Source organism: Sturnus vulgaris, chromosome 5, assembly GCF_052056855.1.
Source record: "Sturnus vulgaris isolate bStuVul1 chromosome 5, bStuVul1.hap1, whole genome shotgun sequence".
In the NCBI taxonomy this organism is placed as follows: domain Eukaryota; kingdom Metazoa; phylum Chordata; class Aves; order Passeriformes; family Sturnidae; genus Sturnus; species Sturnus vulgaris.
The window spans coordinates 71,349,244-71,364,436 of NC_142247.1; the positions used below are offsets into that span (position 1 = coordinate 71,349,244).

At 48.2% G+C, this 15,193-nt stretch overlaps 1 protein-coding gene and 1 pseudogene across 1 annotated transcript; both read right to left on the bottom strand.

Annotated features, from left to right (window-relative positions):
• Positions 1-342: 342 nt before the first annotated feature.
• LOC148223771 (endonuclease domain-containing 1 protein-like) lies at positions 343-7,105 on the bottom strand. Its single transcript, XM_088166152.1, has 3 exons — positions 6,985-7,105; positions 4,615-4,933; positions 343-2,063 (listed from the first exon to the last, which is right to left on the bottom strand). The coding sequence occupies exons 2-3, from the start codon at positions 4,897-4,899 to the stop codon at positions 1,530-1,532; spliced, it is 819 nt and encodes a 272-aa protein (XP_088022278.1). The 5' UTR covers positions 4,900-4,933; positions 6,985-7,105; the 3' UTR covers positions 343-1,529.
• A 3,408-nt stretch (positions 7,106-10,513) lies between these two features.
• On the bottom strand, positions 10,514-13,220 carry LOC148223772 (endonuclease domain-containing 1 protein-like; annotated as a pseudogene).
• Between the last annotated feature and the right edge of the window lie 1,973 nt (positions 13,221-15,193).

The following is a 15,193-nucleotide window of genomic DNA, read 5'->3' on the forward strand; positions in this document are numbered from 1 at the left end:
GACAGTGGGCATGGGAGGAGCAATGGTGAGGATGAGTGTTGTCTCACGTCCCAGCCATTAGCAGAGGTGGGTGAGCAGGTCAGAGGGAGTCCCCAGAGTTACAACACAGGTGTCTACAAAGGAGAAGTAACTGGTGTCTGATGCTGACAATTGTGTGGGTGTTATGGCATCCTCAGATTGCTCTTGGACCCCCAATGTCCTGCAAGGATGCTCTGGGCACTGTGATATCACTGGTGGTTGTAGAAATTTCAGTGAGAAGCAACTTGTGGTTTGTATAAGACATGACCCTGCAATCCAGCACTGCAGCAAATTACTTTTATTGTAAGTGCTTAGAAACTAAATGATGTGGCACACATTGATTTTTACAACCATAGAATACATTTCCCCTAATCAATTTCCCATAAAGTTGCAGAAAAGCTTCAGAAGCAGAGCAGAGAATGAAGGTTTGCAAGGAGTACATCACAGGAATTTATCTTAGGCTGCTCTAAGCTTTCTATGTATCTGATGCCAAAGCCTGCCTGTCTGATACAACAGGTGCAGCTCTCAAGGTGCAGTTTCAAAAGCAAGCAAACAAAAGCATGTCCCAGGATCACAGAATCACTGAATTGTTGGGTTTTGGAGGGACTTCTCAAGATCTTCTAGTCCACACTCCAGGCTCAAGCAGGAGGAGCTAGAGCAGGTTGTCCAGAATCCTTGTTGGGGTTTGGGGATCTGCAGACATGGAGATGTGCAGACAAGATGTCTGGGCAGCCTGAGGTGCCCTGGTCCCACAGCCTTGCTAAGGAGGTGAGGGACAAGTCAGCTGCACACTGTCGGGGACAGCTAAGGAGGAGAGGACTCGTCCCTGAGAGCTCTCTCCTGAGATGGGCAGCAAAGCAAAGCAGCTGGAGGCTGTGCCCACGTCTTTGTGCCTTTGGGCAGAGGAGGAGGTGCCCTGAGGGACAGAGCTGGAAACACAGCAGACAAGGAAGCAGCACAGAAGCTGCACAGGACATTTGTCCCCCTCTGCTCTGCTGTGGTGAGAGCCCAGCTGCAGTGCTGCCTCCAGCTGTGGGGCCCACAGCACAAGAAGGATACAAAGCTGCTGGAGTGGAGTCCAGTGCAGGCCATGAAGGTGCTCTGATGGCTGGAGCACGTCTGCTCTGGAGAGAGGGTGAGAGAGCTGGGGATGTTGAGCCTGGAGAAGACTCCAGAGAGTCCAGTACCTCCAGGATGTCTAAGAGGGCTGGAGAGGGTCTTTGGACAAGGGTATGGAGTGACAGGACAAGAGGGAATGGTTTCACACTGATGGAGGGCAGGAGAGCTGTTTTGACTGCCCCATCCCTGGAAGCGTTCAAGGCCAGGCTGCTGAGGGCTTGCAACAGCCTAGGTTGTGGAAGGTTTCCCTGCTCTTGGCAGGCAGGTTAAAAATGAGATGATCTTGAAGGCCTTAATATCCCATCAAAACCAACCCATTCTGTGAATTTGTGATTCTGTGACAGGTGGGGAAAGCTCCTGAGCCTTTTCCATCAAGGATGTGAGGCTTATTCCTAGGTACAGGAATTGTTGAACAGAATAACCCCTCCATTATAGAGTTTTTCCAGCCATTTCTCCAGCCTCACTAGAGTTAGGTTCTGCACAACGTTCTCATTGTTCTTAGCAATGGCCCCCCAAGATCTCAAGGGCTTTTTGCCCTTCACACAGCAGGCAGCTGACCAGATGTGGCTGGGTATATTAACCCTCCCACTGGGGATGTTGGTGTCCCCATGTACAGCACCCGTGATAACATATGTGGTTGTACAGCCCCTGCTCTTCTGCATCATTCCTTCCTCGTACTCTCTCCAGGCATGCTGGTTCAGTGTTCTGTCCTGTGGCACTATGTTGGTGAGGGTGAAAGTTGCTGTCCTGCTGTCGTCGTCAATTTGGTGACTACTGGGACACAAGTGACCACGGTCCAGATTCGTTAGGTTCATGTAGTCATTGTCAATAGCCTGATTCTTGCCAATTTCGTTTGCACTGGTATTGTACTGTCGTATGATGGAATCTTCTGTCTGCATATCCTTGCGATAATCTTTGTTGACCAGCTTGAAATGGTAAGAAGAGGAAAAGGTGTCAGTACTGAGGATGCATGGAATGAAACAGATTACCCTGGAGCAAACATCTCTGATTGTCAGAACCCCATTTTTTGTCATCTCAATGCAGGAAAATAGATGAATCAGAGAGAAATCATAGACATGCCCCTCCTGCATGAACACAAAAGCATTAAAAAGAAAGCAGCTCAGAATGTGACTGCTCTCATTTTCACTTGTGACCTTTGAGATCCAGCCTGCAGCCTGTGCTGGGAGCATGGATGGATGCATGAAACAAGGAGCATTTCCCTCTTCTAGGATTGAAAGATGACTTTGGTGAGACACCTTCCCTGACAAATCTGCTTCTCTTTCCTCCTGTCTCCTCAACCCAAATCTTCCCAGGGCTCTCCATCGATCCACTCATACCACTCTGTGATTCTGTGATTTTATGTGTGGTTGCTACAGGTGTACCCCAGTCCTGGAATACCAGAGGTTGCCTCCACTAACCCCATACCCAGGCAGATGTGACAGGAAATCAGTCCTGGAGCTGAGGATTCCCTGGGAGGGCTGCAGTTTCTTCAAGGATGAACATATTTTCTCAGTAAGCAAGAAGATCTTAATATAAATGGAATCTGTTAAAGCAGTGCTAAGAATGTGTCTGAGAGCTGATCTGGGCCAGGGAGCATTTTCTGCAGCATCACACAAAAAAATTAACAGATGATCAGCCTCTGAGGGGCCTTTAATCCCAAAAGAGTCCTGGGGAAACTGGTAGTACTCCAAAAAGGCCTCTGGAGAAAGTTAACAAAATCAAAGATTTTCCAGGTAACCTGTGTCTATTGTGTAGGAAGATAAGGCCAGTGATGAGTTTGGAGCATGCTGGCCTGGTGGCAAGTGGCCTGGGCCATGCAGGGGGTTTGGATTGAGATCCTCTTTAAGGCTTCTTCCAACACAAACCACTCTATGATTCTACAAAATGGCAGAAGTTTTTATGCCTTGCTAATGTGGAGGCTGCAGTGGTGCAAGAGCAGATTAATTGCTCATGTTCACATGAGTAAGAAGTGCAAATCATTTTTTTCATAACTTCAACAAGTTGTTGTTCATCTGTGGGGAAGCATATTTAGCCTTCCTCTGGAACTGGACTGTGGAGTCTGAAAGCCCCACAGACACAAAGTCTGCCTCTCTCCCATGGAGGGAATGCCCTTATACAATCTCCCTCATAATGGTTATAAGGTTTCCCCTGGCATGCCTCCCTGTTTCATGCAAACTGTTTGTAACGTATTGGTCCTTCCCCCTTTGCACCGCCCCTGTGGCCTCAGATGATTTGTTAGTTGTTCTACCCCGACCCCTGGCTCTCCAATATCAACCCTGCGCCCTCTGCCTCTTTAAGCTATTTCGTCCCTGGACCCTTTGAGACGGAATAAACTCCGCCTTGGATCACCCCACGTGGCTCCCGTCCCTCCCTCCACCGTCGGCCGAATCGGGGCTCTCACGAGAGAGCTGAAATCACTTTCCTCCCGAGAGGGGGACCGTGCCTGTTGCCACCAGGACATCTCTCTAAAGACGCTCCTCTGGAAGGTCGCGGCACTCGCGCGCGTCCCGCGCCCATTGGGACCTTCCCGCCGGTGCCGCGCCGCCGCTCCGCCACCGCCATACAGGACATTATGATCTTCCACATTTTCACCCAAAATTCTTCCCCTCCTGTACCCATGGAAAGGTCGTGAATGTCCTATTCTTCTGTATCGTAATTGGCCTGGCCTGTGTTCCTAGAGGTCTGAAGGAAATTTGTCAGGGCTCCATAGCTTTGGAGTTCTGTCTGTCTGCTGGATCCTTCTGGACCAAGCCTGAGCCAAAGGTGCTCAGGGGTGCTCAGGGGTGCTCAGGGGTGCTCAGGGGTCACTGCCCATGCATGGAGATCACACCCTTCTGACTGGAGTCACACTGATGCTCCTCACTTTTCACTGCCTGAAACATCACTCCAGAAATCTCTCCACAGTTAAGCTGACCCTCTCATCTCCAGTGCCTTTTCCCCCAAAGCTTTGTCCCTGGGCCATCTCACCCCCTTCTGAGTTTCCCCTCGCTTCTCTCACACCCCCCACCAAGCCTGTTTGACTCTTCACTGGGGGCAGATGAGCTCTGTTAGGGCTGCAGAACAGCTCAGGGCAATGTGGGGAGCAGATCCCAGCAGGACAGTTGGTCCCTCAAGTTTAGCCTCCCTGGGGTGCCTTTTCCCCATCACTTGGTCCCCCACCACAGCAGGGCAGAGGGAGGAGAATCATTTCACTGTGTAATGTAATGCAAATTAATTTGATTTGCTGTTTCTGTGAGGTCAAGGCAGAAAACTGGGCACCTCTGGGATATGATTCATCTCATCCTCCTGCTGATGGCTGAGATGCATCAGAGGAACCATGTGGTGCAGGTGTTTGAAGGTAAAAGGAAAAAATTCCCATCCGGAGTGTGTCCATTTGCATGTGTGTAGTGGGGTGGTAGGAAATAGAAGTGGTAATTTAAATGCTGCAGCTCATCTCTGAGTGAGTGGAGGGTGATGTGCTGTAAGAGAGACACTCACCTGGGGCTCAACAAACCACGAGTCAGATCTGCTGCCATTTCCAGGCTGGTATTTATAAGCAGAGTACACTGGAATTCTCCTGTTTCTGTCATACAGGGTGGCAAAGCGATATTTGTTTGCATAGACCTGGCAGATGCTGGCTGCGTTCTGTAGATGCATATCAACAAGAGGGGGAGTCTGCGCATAAAAAAACTGAGTACACGAAGTTTTAAAGGACGTCACCACCTCGCTGTGTCCCAGCCAGAGGCAGCTCACCAACACCTGCAGCAGCAGCAGCCCCAGCATCGTGGGAGGATTTCAGTGAAGGGCTCTTGCTCCCCTGCAAGGCAAATGAAGAGGGACACTCAGCTGGGAGAGAGCTGGGCATGGCCTGGAGGCTTTTTGTGCAGGGGGACAGAGCTGGCAGAGGAGGGGATTATGAGAGACCAGGAAAGGAGTAATTTCTGTCCTCCTGGAGATGGAAAAAACATGAGGGCAATAAGGGTGAAACCAAAACCAGGGTTTAGGTGCCCAGAGGAGGAGGCAGCAGTGGGAGAAGTCAGCCTGGGTGAAGAAGGAGCCAAACCCACCACGAGTGTAATCATCTCTCACTGCAAAGTTATCTTGCAAGTGAGGCACAGCCCTTGGACAAGGTCACCTTTTCCCACCTCCCTCCTGCTCTGAGCACCTCCCCACAGCAGACACCTGCAGCTGGGCATGGACTCTGCTCAGCCCCCTGCAATGCTGAGCTGGGCTTGAATCTCATGGGGCATTGGGCAGGGAAAGAACAGCACTGCTGCACTTCCTACATGTCTCTGGCCCCATCCAGGTTCACACAGACACAGCTCCTCCTGTCACACCCAATCCTGAACACAAATGATGCACTTGGGGTCCTGCCTCTCAGCTGACTTTGGGCAAGGGGTGTCCTGCTGCTCACCCTGCATTTCCACATTATCCAACCCCAGACTCTGAACTTGCAGACACGTGGAGAGAGAAAATGAAGAGGCCAAGCAGATGGTAGCAGCAAGCACGAGGGATAACACCTCTGTCTTATCAGCACAATGGCTGCTGCAATGCAAGCACTGAGGGGAGGGGGGCAGCTCTTCCTGTGGGTGCTTGGGATTCCTGCTGATGGCCATCTTCAGCTGTGATGATGGATTTTCCTGTACAGTCAAAGGCACCATTGCAGGAATTTCTCACACAGCCAGCTGTCCCATTTTGTCTTTCTCAGTACTGATGTGATTCTCAGCAGTCAGTAAGATCATTCCTTTATGAGAAAACTGCTGAAAATCTCCCTGGGATGCTGGCAACCAAGCAAGGGGCTTTGTGTCCTTTCAGAGGCAGCACAGGTTTGGGATGGCAGGGATGCTTCCATTTGCATGGCCAGACACTCAGTGGAGTGATTTCTTATCATCAGGATTTGGAATAAGGCAGGTAGGACAGGCAGGTTGAAGGGCTCCAGGGAGAGAAAGCTGCCACAGCCTCTAAAGCACAAAGCCCACCTTTGGCTGGGAAGGGTCTGAGCTGAGGGCTGCTGAAGGCTTGACAAGTCACCTTGCACATTTGCTCTTTTCTTATTCTTCTCTCTGACCCTCATCTCTCCATTTCTATTGCATTCAGGATGTTGAGCTACACACAGACCTACTCTGACCCAAGATATCTTGTCCTATTTCTCTTTTCAACCCCTGCACCAGGAACGTGGTGAACCGTGAGCCAGAAACTGAGAACATGACCCACAGGCAGTGACTTCTTACAGTATTCTGCAGATCACGGCCCTATTTGCCCAAATCAAGCTGAGAAGTGACTGAGAAGTCCTTTAGGGTTACCCACACAATGAGATTAAAATTTATCTAACTAACTTCAAATCTAACTTAATATATACATAGATAAAAACTTTCAATGACAAAGAGCAGCTCAGAATTCTGATTGCAGCCCCAAAGTGGTAGAGGATTCTCAAATGCCTCTGCTGCAATCTCAGATTGGCTGCTTTTATATGATTTCCAAGTAGACAGAGTTGTTGGATTTCCCAAACAGGACCTAGAGTGAATTTTCCACTACGGTCATCTGTGTTTGTCCAAAGGCCTCATGCAAGGTCATGGGTGGAGTTCTGCTGCTCAATAAACTAACCCTCTTTCTTATTCAACACTTGCATATTCATTTTCAGGTTAGCTGGCTTCAGTTTCTTTCCCAAATCCCTCCTTCTCTCCTTGCGCTCCTGATTGACAGAGAATACTAAAGTGCTGCAACATTCAGTGCATGGATCAGCTCTGATTGGTCCTTGGAGTTCAGCAACTCCAGCCTAGGCTTTTTCTATAGATATTTTTTTTTTTGCAAAGCTCAGGAAAACCTTTGTATATTTTAATGAATGGTGAGGAAGGAGTAGGAGCTTACCTTGAAGCAGAGTCTCAGAACAGGCAGCTGAACCGTTCCTTCAGTCTTCTCCTTGGAGAAAGAACTGTTTGAATCCTCAGGAGTGCCACTGCAATATATACCCACTCATAGATTGGCCCCTTCTTATAAAAAGGAAACTCCACAGAAATGAGAAGTTTTTTTTGGTTTTTTTTAATTTTATTTAGGGGGCTTGGTTAATACCCACCATGAAATAGGTTGACAGTTGCTTGTAATAGTTTCCTCAGAATTTCTCTGAAATTTGCTGACTTGCAGCATGGTATGTCACGATCAGTTAACACGGTCTGGTAACTTCCTTGATCATTTCATCAATGCCACCAGCTGCTGCTGCTGCTGCTGCTGCTCCAGCACCTACATGTGTTTCTGTTCCCAACACAACATCTCTGGTGACATGAGATGGACTGGCCTGTCTCTGAGTACACTCAGATAGTCACAGGCTGCTCTTCTGCAGCCTCACATAACATCATTCCTATGGCCAGGCAACAAATACTCTCTTACCTGATGGCCATGGCTTTGTAACAGCTTCATCCCAGCCGTCTGGGAAGGAGAAGGCTCTGGGGATACCTCAGAGCACCTGCCAGGACTTTAGGAGCCTCCAGGAGAGCTGCAGCGAGACTTTGGACAAGGGTATGGACTTGTTAGATCTGCTGGATTCAGAGTTAATTTTCTTGACACTGGCAGGTGTGAGGCTGTGTTTTGGGAGTTCTGTTATACAGAAAGTTGACAACACAGAGATATTTTTGTTATTGCTGAGCAGAGCTTTCACAGAACCCAGGCCATTTCTGCTTTTTGTACTTCTGCCAGCAGGCTGGGGGTACTTGGGAGGTTGGGAGGAGACACAGTCAGGACAGGTGACCCTAACTGACCAGAGGGATATTCCAGACCATATGACATCATGCTAAGAATATAAAGTGAGGGGAAGAAGGAAGAAGGAGGGGATATTTGGAGTGGTGAGTTTTGTCTTCCCATGTTATGTGGGATGGGGCCCTGCTCACCTGGAGGTGCTGAGCACGTTTCTGTGCATGGGAAATGGGCAAAGAATTCCTTGAATGTGCTTTGCTTGTGTGCACAGCTTTTGCTTTCCCAGTTAAGCTGTCTTTATCTCCACCCACGAGTATTCCAGATTTTATCCTTCCAGTTCTCTCCCTGATCCCGGTGTCTGGGGAGTGAAGGAGTGGCTGTGGGGGCGTGGCTGCTGGCTGGGGTTAAACCAGGACATTAAGACAAGGTGAAGCAGCTTGAACTGGACTGAATGTAGGTATAGATTGGATATTAGGAAGGTATTTGGTACAGTGGGGGCGTTGAAGCCCCAGCACAGGTTGCCCACAGAAGCTGAGACTGCCTCATTCCTGGAAGTGTCCATGGCCCTGCTGGCTGGGGCTTGGAACAATTTGGCATAGTGGAAGGTGTCCCTGTCCATGAGAGGGCATGGAACTAGCTGGTCATTAAGGTCCTTTCCAATCCAAAATCTTCTGTGGTTCAATGATCATTCATTTATTCAAACTAAACTGGACTCATTCCCTTCCATTTCCAAAAGTCCAGGAATAACAGAATGGTTGTTACAACCAGAAGTATCCAGAAAAGTGTGTTAGACTGAAACTTTTCTACAAAAAACTGGTTGAGTCATGTGTTTCCTTTTGTCTCTGTTAACCTGGGACTAATGCTTTAAGCAAAGTCTGGTTTAGCGAGAATGAGGGAGAAGGCCAAGAAGAAGCAGATCTTACAGAGTTGGGGCAAATTTCTCCTTCTGATGAGGCCCTGCTGACATAACAAAGTAGGGCCCATCCCTGGTCTCATCATTAGAAGGGTCCATAAAGCATCAGACACCCTGAGAGTGTCCCCCAATTCCACAGAGCTGCATGACACAGGGTAAACCCCTGCCATTGGAAAAGTGGGGCAATCTCACTAGAGCCTGGAGACACAGAACCCATTGAACTCTTCATTGCACTGGCCCGCACCCCTTAAGGATCAAGACTGAGGACATAAAAATTTCAGATCTCATTGCTGGAGCCATGGGGATATCTTGTAAGAGCTGTTGGCACCCTGGCCCACTTTGTCCATGCCCATTCACAGGAGAATAACTGGTGTCTGAAGGTGATACTTGTGTGGGTGATATGGCATCCTCAGATTGCACTTGGACCCCCAATGTCCTGCAAGGATGCTCTGGGCACTGTGACATCACTGGTGGTTGTAGAAATTTCAGTGAGAAGCAACTTGTGGTTTATAGAAGACATGACCCTGCAATCCAGCACTGCAGCAAATTACTTTTAATGTAAGCGCTTGCAAACTAAATGATGTGGCACACATTGATCTTTTACATCCATTCAATATATTTCCCCAAATCAATTTCCCATTAAGTTGCAGAAAAGCTTCAGAAGCAGAGCAGAGAATGAAGGTATCCAAGGAGTACATCCCAGGAATTTAGCTTTGGCTGCTCTAAGCTTTCTATGTATCTGATGCCAAAGCCTGCCTGTCTGATACAACAGGTGCAGCTCTCAAGGTGCAGTTTCAAAAGCAAGCACACAAAAGCATGTCCCAGGATCACAGAATCACTGAATTGTTGGGTTTTGGAGGGACTTCTCAAGATCTTCTAGTCCACACTCCAGGCTCAAGCAGGAGGAGCTAGAGCAGGTTGTCCAGAATCCTTGTTGGGGTTTGGGGATCTGCAGACATGGAGATGTGCAGACAAGATGTCTGGGCAGCCTGAGGTGCCCTGGTCCCACAGCCTTGCTAAGGAGGTGAGGGACAAGTCAGCTGCACACTGTCAGGGGACAGCTAAGGAGGAGAGGACTCGTCCCTGAGAGCTCTCTCCTGAGATGGGCAGCAAAGCAAAGCAGCTGGAGGCTGTGCCCACGTCTTTGTGCCTTTGGGCAGAGGAGGAGGTGCCCTGAGGGACAGAGCTGGAAACACAGCAGACAAGGAAGCAGCACAGAAGCTGCACAGGACATTTGTCCCCCTCTGCTCTGCTGTGGTGAGAGCCCAGCTGCAGTGCTGCCTCCAGCTGTGGGGCCCACAGCACGAGAAGGATACAAAGCTGCTGGAGTGGAGTCCAGTGCAGGCCATGAAGGTGCTCTGATGGCTGGAGCACGTCTGCTCTGGAGAGAGGGTGAGAGAGCTGGGGATGTTGAGCCTGGAGAAGACTCCAGAGAGTCCAGTACCTCCAGGATGTCTAAGAGGGCTGGAGGGGGTCTTTGGACAAGGGTATGGAGTGACAGGACAAGAGGGAATGGCTTCACACTGATGGAGGGTAGGGATATTCTAAAGAAGGAAATTCCTGGGATCAGGCTGTGGTACGAGCAAAAGTTACCCAGAACTGTTTTGACTGCCCCATCCCTGCAAGCGTTTAAGGCCAGGCTGGGGAGGACTTGGAACAACCTGGGGTAGTGGAAGGTGTCTCTGCCCCTGGCATGCAAGTCAAAATGAGATGATCTTGAAGGCTTTAATATCCCATCAAAACCAACCCATTCGGTGATTGAGTGACATGTGGGGAAATCTCCTGAGCCTTTTCCATTCAAGGATGTGAGGCTTATTTCTGGGTACAGGCATTCTTGAACACAGTAATCGTTTATACCCAAAGAGGTCAGTCAGCCTATCCTTCAGCTGCCCCTGCTTGATTTTCTCCATCTTGTTCTTGTCATTCTCATCAGTGGCACCCCAAGCCCTTGTGGGATTTGCACCCACCCGGCAGCAGGCAGCTGACCAGATGTGGCTGGGTACATTAATCCTCCCATTGGTGACCTTGGTGTTCCCAGGCACAGCACCCATGATGACACAGGTTTTCTACAGCCCTTTGTCCTTACAGGCATTGTTCTAGACTCAGAGGTGCTCCACTGGCCAGTGTTGAGTCTGCTGTCCTGGGGCACTATGTTGGTGAGGGTGAAGGTTGCTGTCTTGATCTCTCTACTATTCAGATGGCCATTGGGGCACAAATGGCCAGCGTCCAAATCATTCATTTGGTCGTAGTCATCAAGCATAGACTGGCTCTCTTTGATTTGCTCTAAGATGAATTGGTGTTGATTTATGAGGATCGAATCTTTTTCCATCTCTCTAAGTTTATTGTCACTTATCCGCTGGACAGGGAAAGAGAAAGAGATGTTAGAATGGAGAATGGGATTAATGCACAAAATTTCCCTGGAGCAGAGGTCTCAGATTGTCAAAATCCCATTTATGTCATCACAATGTGGGAAAATGGAAGAATCTCGGAGAAATCATAGACATGCCTCTCCTGCATCAACACAAATATTTAACAAGAATGCAGCTCAGAATGCGAGTGCTCTCATTTTGTCTTATGACCTTTGTGACCCAGCCTGCAGCCTGTGCTGGGAGCATGGATGGATGCATGAGACAAGGAGCATTTCCCTCTTCTAGGATTGAAAAGTGACTTTTGTGAGACACCTTCCCTGACAAATCTGCTTCTCTTTCCTCCTGTCTCCAAAGCCCAAATCTGCCCAACGGGTGTCCCTGGATACCCTCACACCACACTGAGATTCTGTGATTCTGTGTTTTTATGTGTGGTTGCTGCAGGTGTACCCCATTCCTGGAACTCTGGAACACCAGAGGTTGCCTCCTCTAACCCCATACTCAGGGAGATGTGACAGTAAATCAGTCCTGGAGTTGAGGTTGCCCTGGGAGGGCGGCAGGTCTGTTCAAGGATGAACATATTTTTTCAGTAAGCCAAAAGATCTTAATATAAATGGAATCTGTTCCAGCAGTGCTAAGAATGTGTCTGAGAGCATTTTCTGCACCAGGGAGCATTTTCTGCAGCATCACTGAAAAGTAGTTACAAATGATCAACCTCTGAAAGGGCTCTGTAAGCTCAATAGAGTCCTGGGGAAGTTAACAAAATCAAAGATATTTTTGGTGGCCTCAGTCGAAGATCCAGGAGGAAAATGCCAAGTTGAATAGGACTTGGAGCATGATAGTCTAGTGGCAAGTGGCCTGGCCCATGCAGGGTGTTGCACTGAGATGATCTTTAATGTTCCTTCCAGCACAAACCATTCTATGATTCTTCAAATAACGAGACAGTAGAGGCTGCAGTGGTGCAAGACCAGAATTGTTGCTCAAGTTCCTATGGGTCATAAGATGAAAAGATTATTTTTTCATAATTTTAACAGTTTTTTGTTCATCGTTAGGGAAGCATATTTAGCCTTCTTCTGCAGTAGGGCATGTGTGTTCCTTCTTTGGCTCAGCTACCCCCAAAAGCCATTCTGCCACTCTGTCCTTTGCAATGACAGGAATTGCCTCTTTTTCTCTTCAGCAATGTGCCTGGCCTTTTCGACTGAAGTTTGTCTGAAAGACATTTGAGAGGGCTCAGCAGCATTGGAGTTCTGTCTGTCTGCTGGATCCTTCTGGACCAAGCCTGAGCCAAAGGCGCTCAGGGGCCTCTGCCCATGCATGGAGATCACACCCTTCTGACTGGGGGGATGCTGATGCTCCTCACTTTTCACTGCCTGAAACATCACGCCAGAAATACTTCCACAGTTAAGCTGACCCTGTCATCTCCTGTGCCTCTTCCCCCAAGGCTTTGTCCCTGGGCCATCTCATCCCCTTCTGAGTTTCTCCTCACTTCTCTCACACCCCTCACCAAACCTGTTTGACTCTTCACTGGGAGCAGTTCAGCTTTGTCAAGGGTGCAGAACAGCTCAGGGCAATGTGGGGATCAGATCCCAGCAGGACAGTTGGTCCCTGAAGTTTGGCCTCCCTTGGGTGCCTTTTCCCATCACTTGATTCCCCACCACAGCAGGACACAGTGAAGGGAATCATTTGACTTTGTCATGTAACACAAAGTAATCTGATGCTCTCATCCCATCAGGGGCTGTGTCAGTATCTGATGCCAGGAGCAAAACTCCATCCAAGCTGAGGCCCAGGATTGCAGGAGCTGTCCAGCAAAAGGGGTGAGAGTGATGTGCTCACTTTGTTCTCCTACAAAGCCAAATCTTCTCCCGGGTCTCTGTGCAGCCCAGCTGACTCCAGGCAGGGCTCTTGCTGCTCTGCCCATGGCAACTGGAGGCAGCGGGAGCTCGAGTCCATGGTGCTCCCAGGCAGTGCCCCGTGTCTGTGCTGGCATCTGCTTCCCTGTGCTCAGGTGTGCAGAGCCTCCAGAGCTGCTGCTGGGGAAAGGGCCGGGTTTGCCCACACCACTGAAGTACCTCTGGAGCTTGTTGCTCCACACACTGATGAGGAGGGAGATGAGCTTTTAGGAGAGCACTCAGAACCATGACCGGTGCACACCAGAGCTTTGAGCAGAACCCAAGAACATTTTGGAAAGCAGTGATTCGAGAAAAGGCAGCAAAAACCGTATTCTCCTCCCCAGAGTCTGAGCTGAGTATTTAGTGGAGCTGGAAATCCAGATCTCTTACTCTGAGCACAACACAGTATGAATGGCAATTCTGGTACCACAGCTCGCTTATATGTAGAAATTTTCTGTCTCTGGATGCTGCTGTATTCAACTCTGTAAATTCTCTAGGGCCCCTCCACCCACCGCTCTGCCTGTAAGTGCAAAGTTTTCTGCACCTAAGCTGCAGTTTGCACATGTGAAGGAAAGAAACTTTGGATTTAATGGGTGCCCTTAAGGATTCTGTGATGTGTCTGTCAGCTGTTTGGGTACTTGTTTTAAATCTGCCTGCAGTGAAATCTGCCAGATGAACAGATAACACACAAAACACATTCTACAACATATTAATGCAGGAAATCACAACATCTTAAACATGTACATTTATTAGTCTTGCACTTTCTACACAGTGTTTTCTCTCCTTCAAAGAGGAGGAATGAGAGCTAGTTCAAACTTATGTTTACTCTGCCAATAAGAAAGAGAATTTGCCTTGACAGTAAAATTTAAGAATTTCTTCTTTTTCTTCACATTTTGTCATTCTGAAGTACTAAATCCTTTTCTATCATGTGTGTACGGAGGAGGGGATAATGACTTGAATGACACCACATCAGGAAAAAATCATCCATGAAGCTTAGAATTAATACTTAAAACTGTGTGGAAAACTGTAGTACAATGTGAGAAGTACATTTTGTAAAATGTAAGCATGGTAGGACACAGAGATGGATCCTGGAGGTCTGTGTGCTGTTTGTGCTTCTCTTTTCTTGCATAAACTTAGGCAAGCTTCTTTTCATTTTCCTGCTTCATTTCTCCTGTCAGACATCTATGTCTATCACTTGCTGATGGTAAAACACTTCAAAATCTTGAATGAGTATTATCGTGGATTCTTTAAGCTTACTCCAAATCCATTTTTTCCTCACTTATATCTTTCTAAAGACAAGAAATCGAATTTTTAAAAATTTATTTCTGTGGTATAACTGGTATTGTGCAGCTTCTAAATATCAGATTTAACTGGTACTTTCTGCTGTCTGAGCATCCAGAGAGCAGCTCCAAATCCAGAATCCTGTTGGGTACATTGTGTCAATAATTCTCTCGGGGACATGGTCTGTCAAGTAGTGTTTCCTTCTTCATGGTGATCAGCAGCCAGGAGTTTCCAACACTCCTGATGTGACAGACGTTCACAGGCTGATCTTCCACACAAATCAGGCAGAGCCTGGAGCACTGTGTGGGGGTGGCTGCCCTGAGTGATGCTGGAAACTCAGTTTGTATTCCTCAAAAGCACTGCCAGGGTATCAATGTTGTCTGCAGGATCTTCGGGTGTGGGGAAAAGTGCTTGGCAGCAGCATTCCTGAACACCTCCTCACCTGACTCTCAGCAGTCCTTGGCTGATATTCCTGTGCCAAAGTGCTGTTGCCCAAAAGCATTTTGTTGCTCAACAACATTTTACCCTGATACACAAAGTGAGAAACTCAGTGCCGGAAGTGTAACAAGAAACTAAGGAAGATTCACAACAGATAAGTAGTTCCTCAGAAATCTGAGGTGTAAGCTCACAATATAACCTTATAAATGTTGCCTAACAGGAAAGTTTGGCTTCTGGATGGTCCAAGGGAGCTTTGCTCAGCAGTCCTCACAAGCAGAGGCCAGAAGATTCCAGTGTCTTGATTCTCTTGTTTCCTTCTCTTTTGGGACAGCACATGGCAACATGTTCAGTCCACAGAATGGGAACTCTTGGTGTTACTGAAAAAGGACCAAGCAAGTTCCATGATCCAACCCACTTTGCAGTCAAGTGGCTTTAGGTTTCCTCACAGCTCCCTGCAAAAATAATTTTTCCATTGTGGCTAAAATCCCTGTCACACAGTGGAG

Excerpts from the sequence above, each read along its gene's own strand:
- LOC148223771 (XM_088166152.1), bottom strand. The coding sequence starts at position 4,899 with ATGCTGGGGCTGCTGCTGCTGCAGGTGTTGGTGAGCTGCCTCTGGCTG. Across the intron at positions 2,064-4,614 it reads CGTGGTTTGTTGAGCCCCAG|CTGGTCAACAAAGATTATCG; the intron begins GTGAGTGTCTCT and ends TACCATTTCAAG.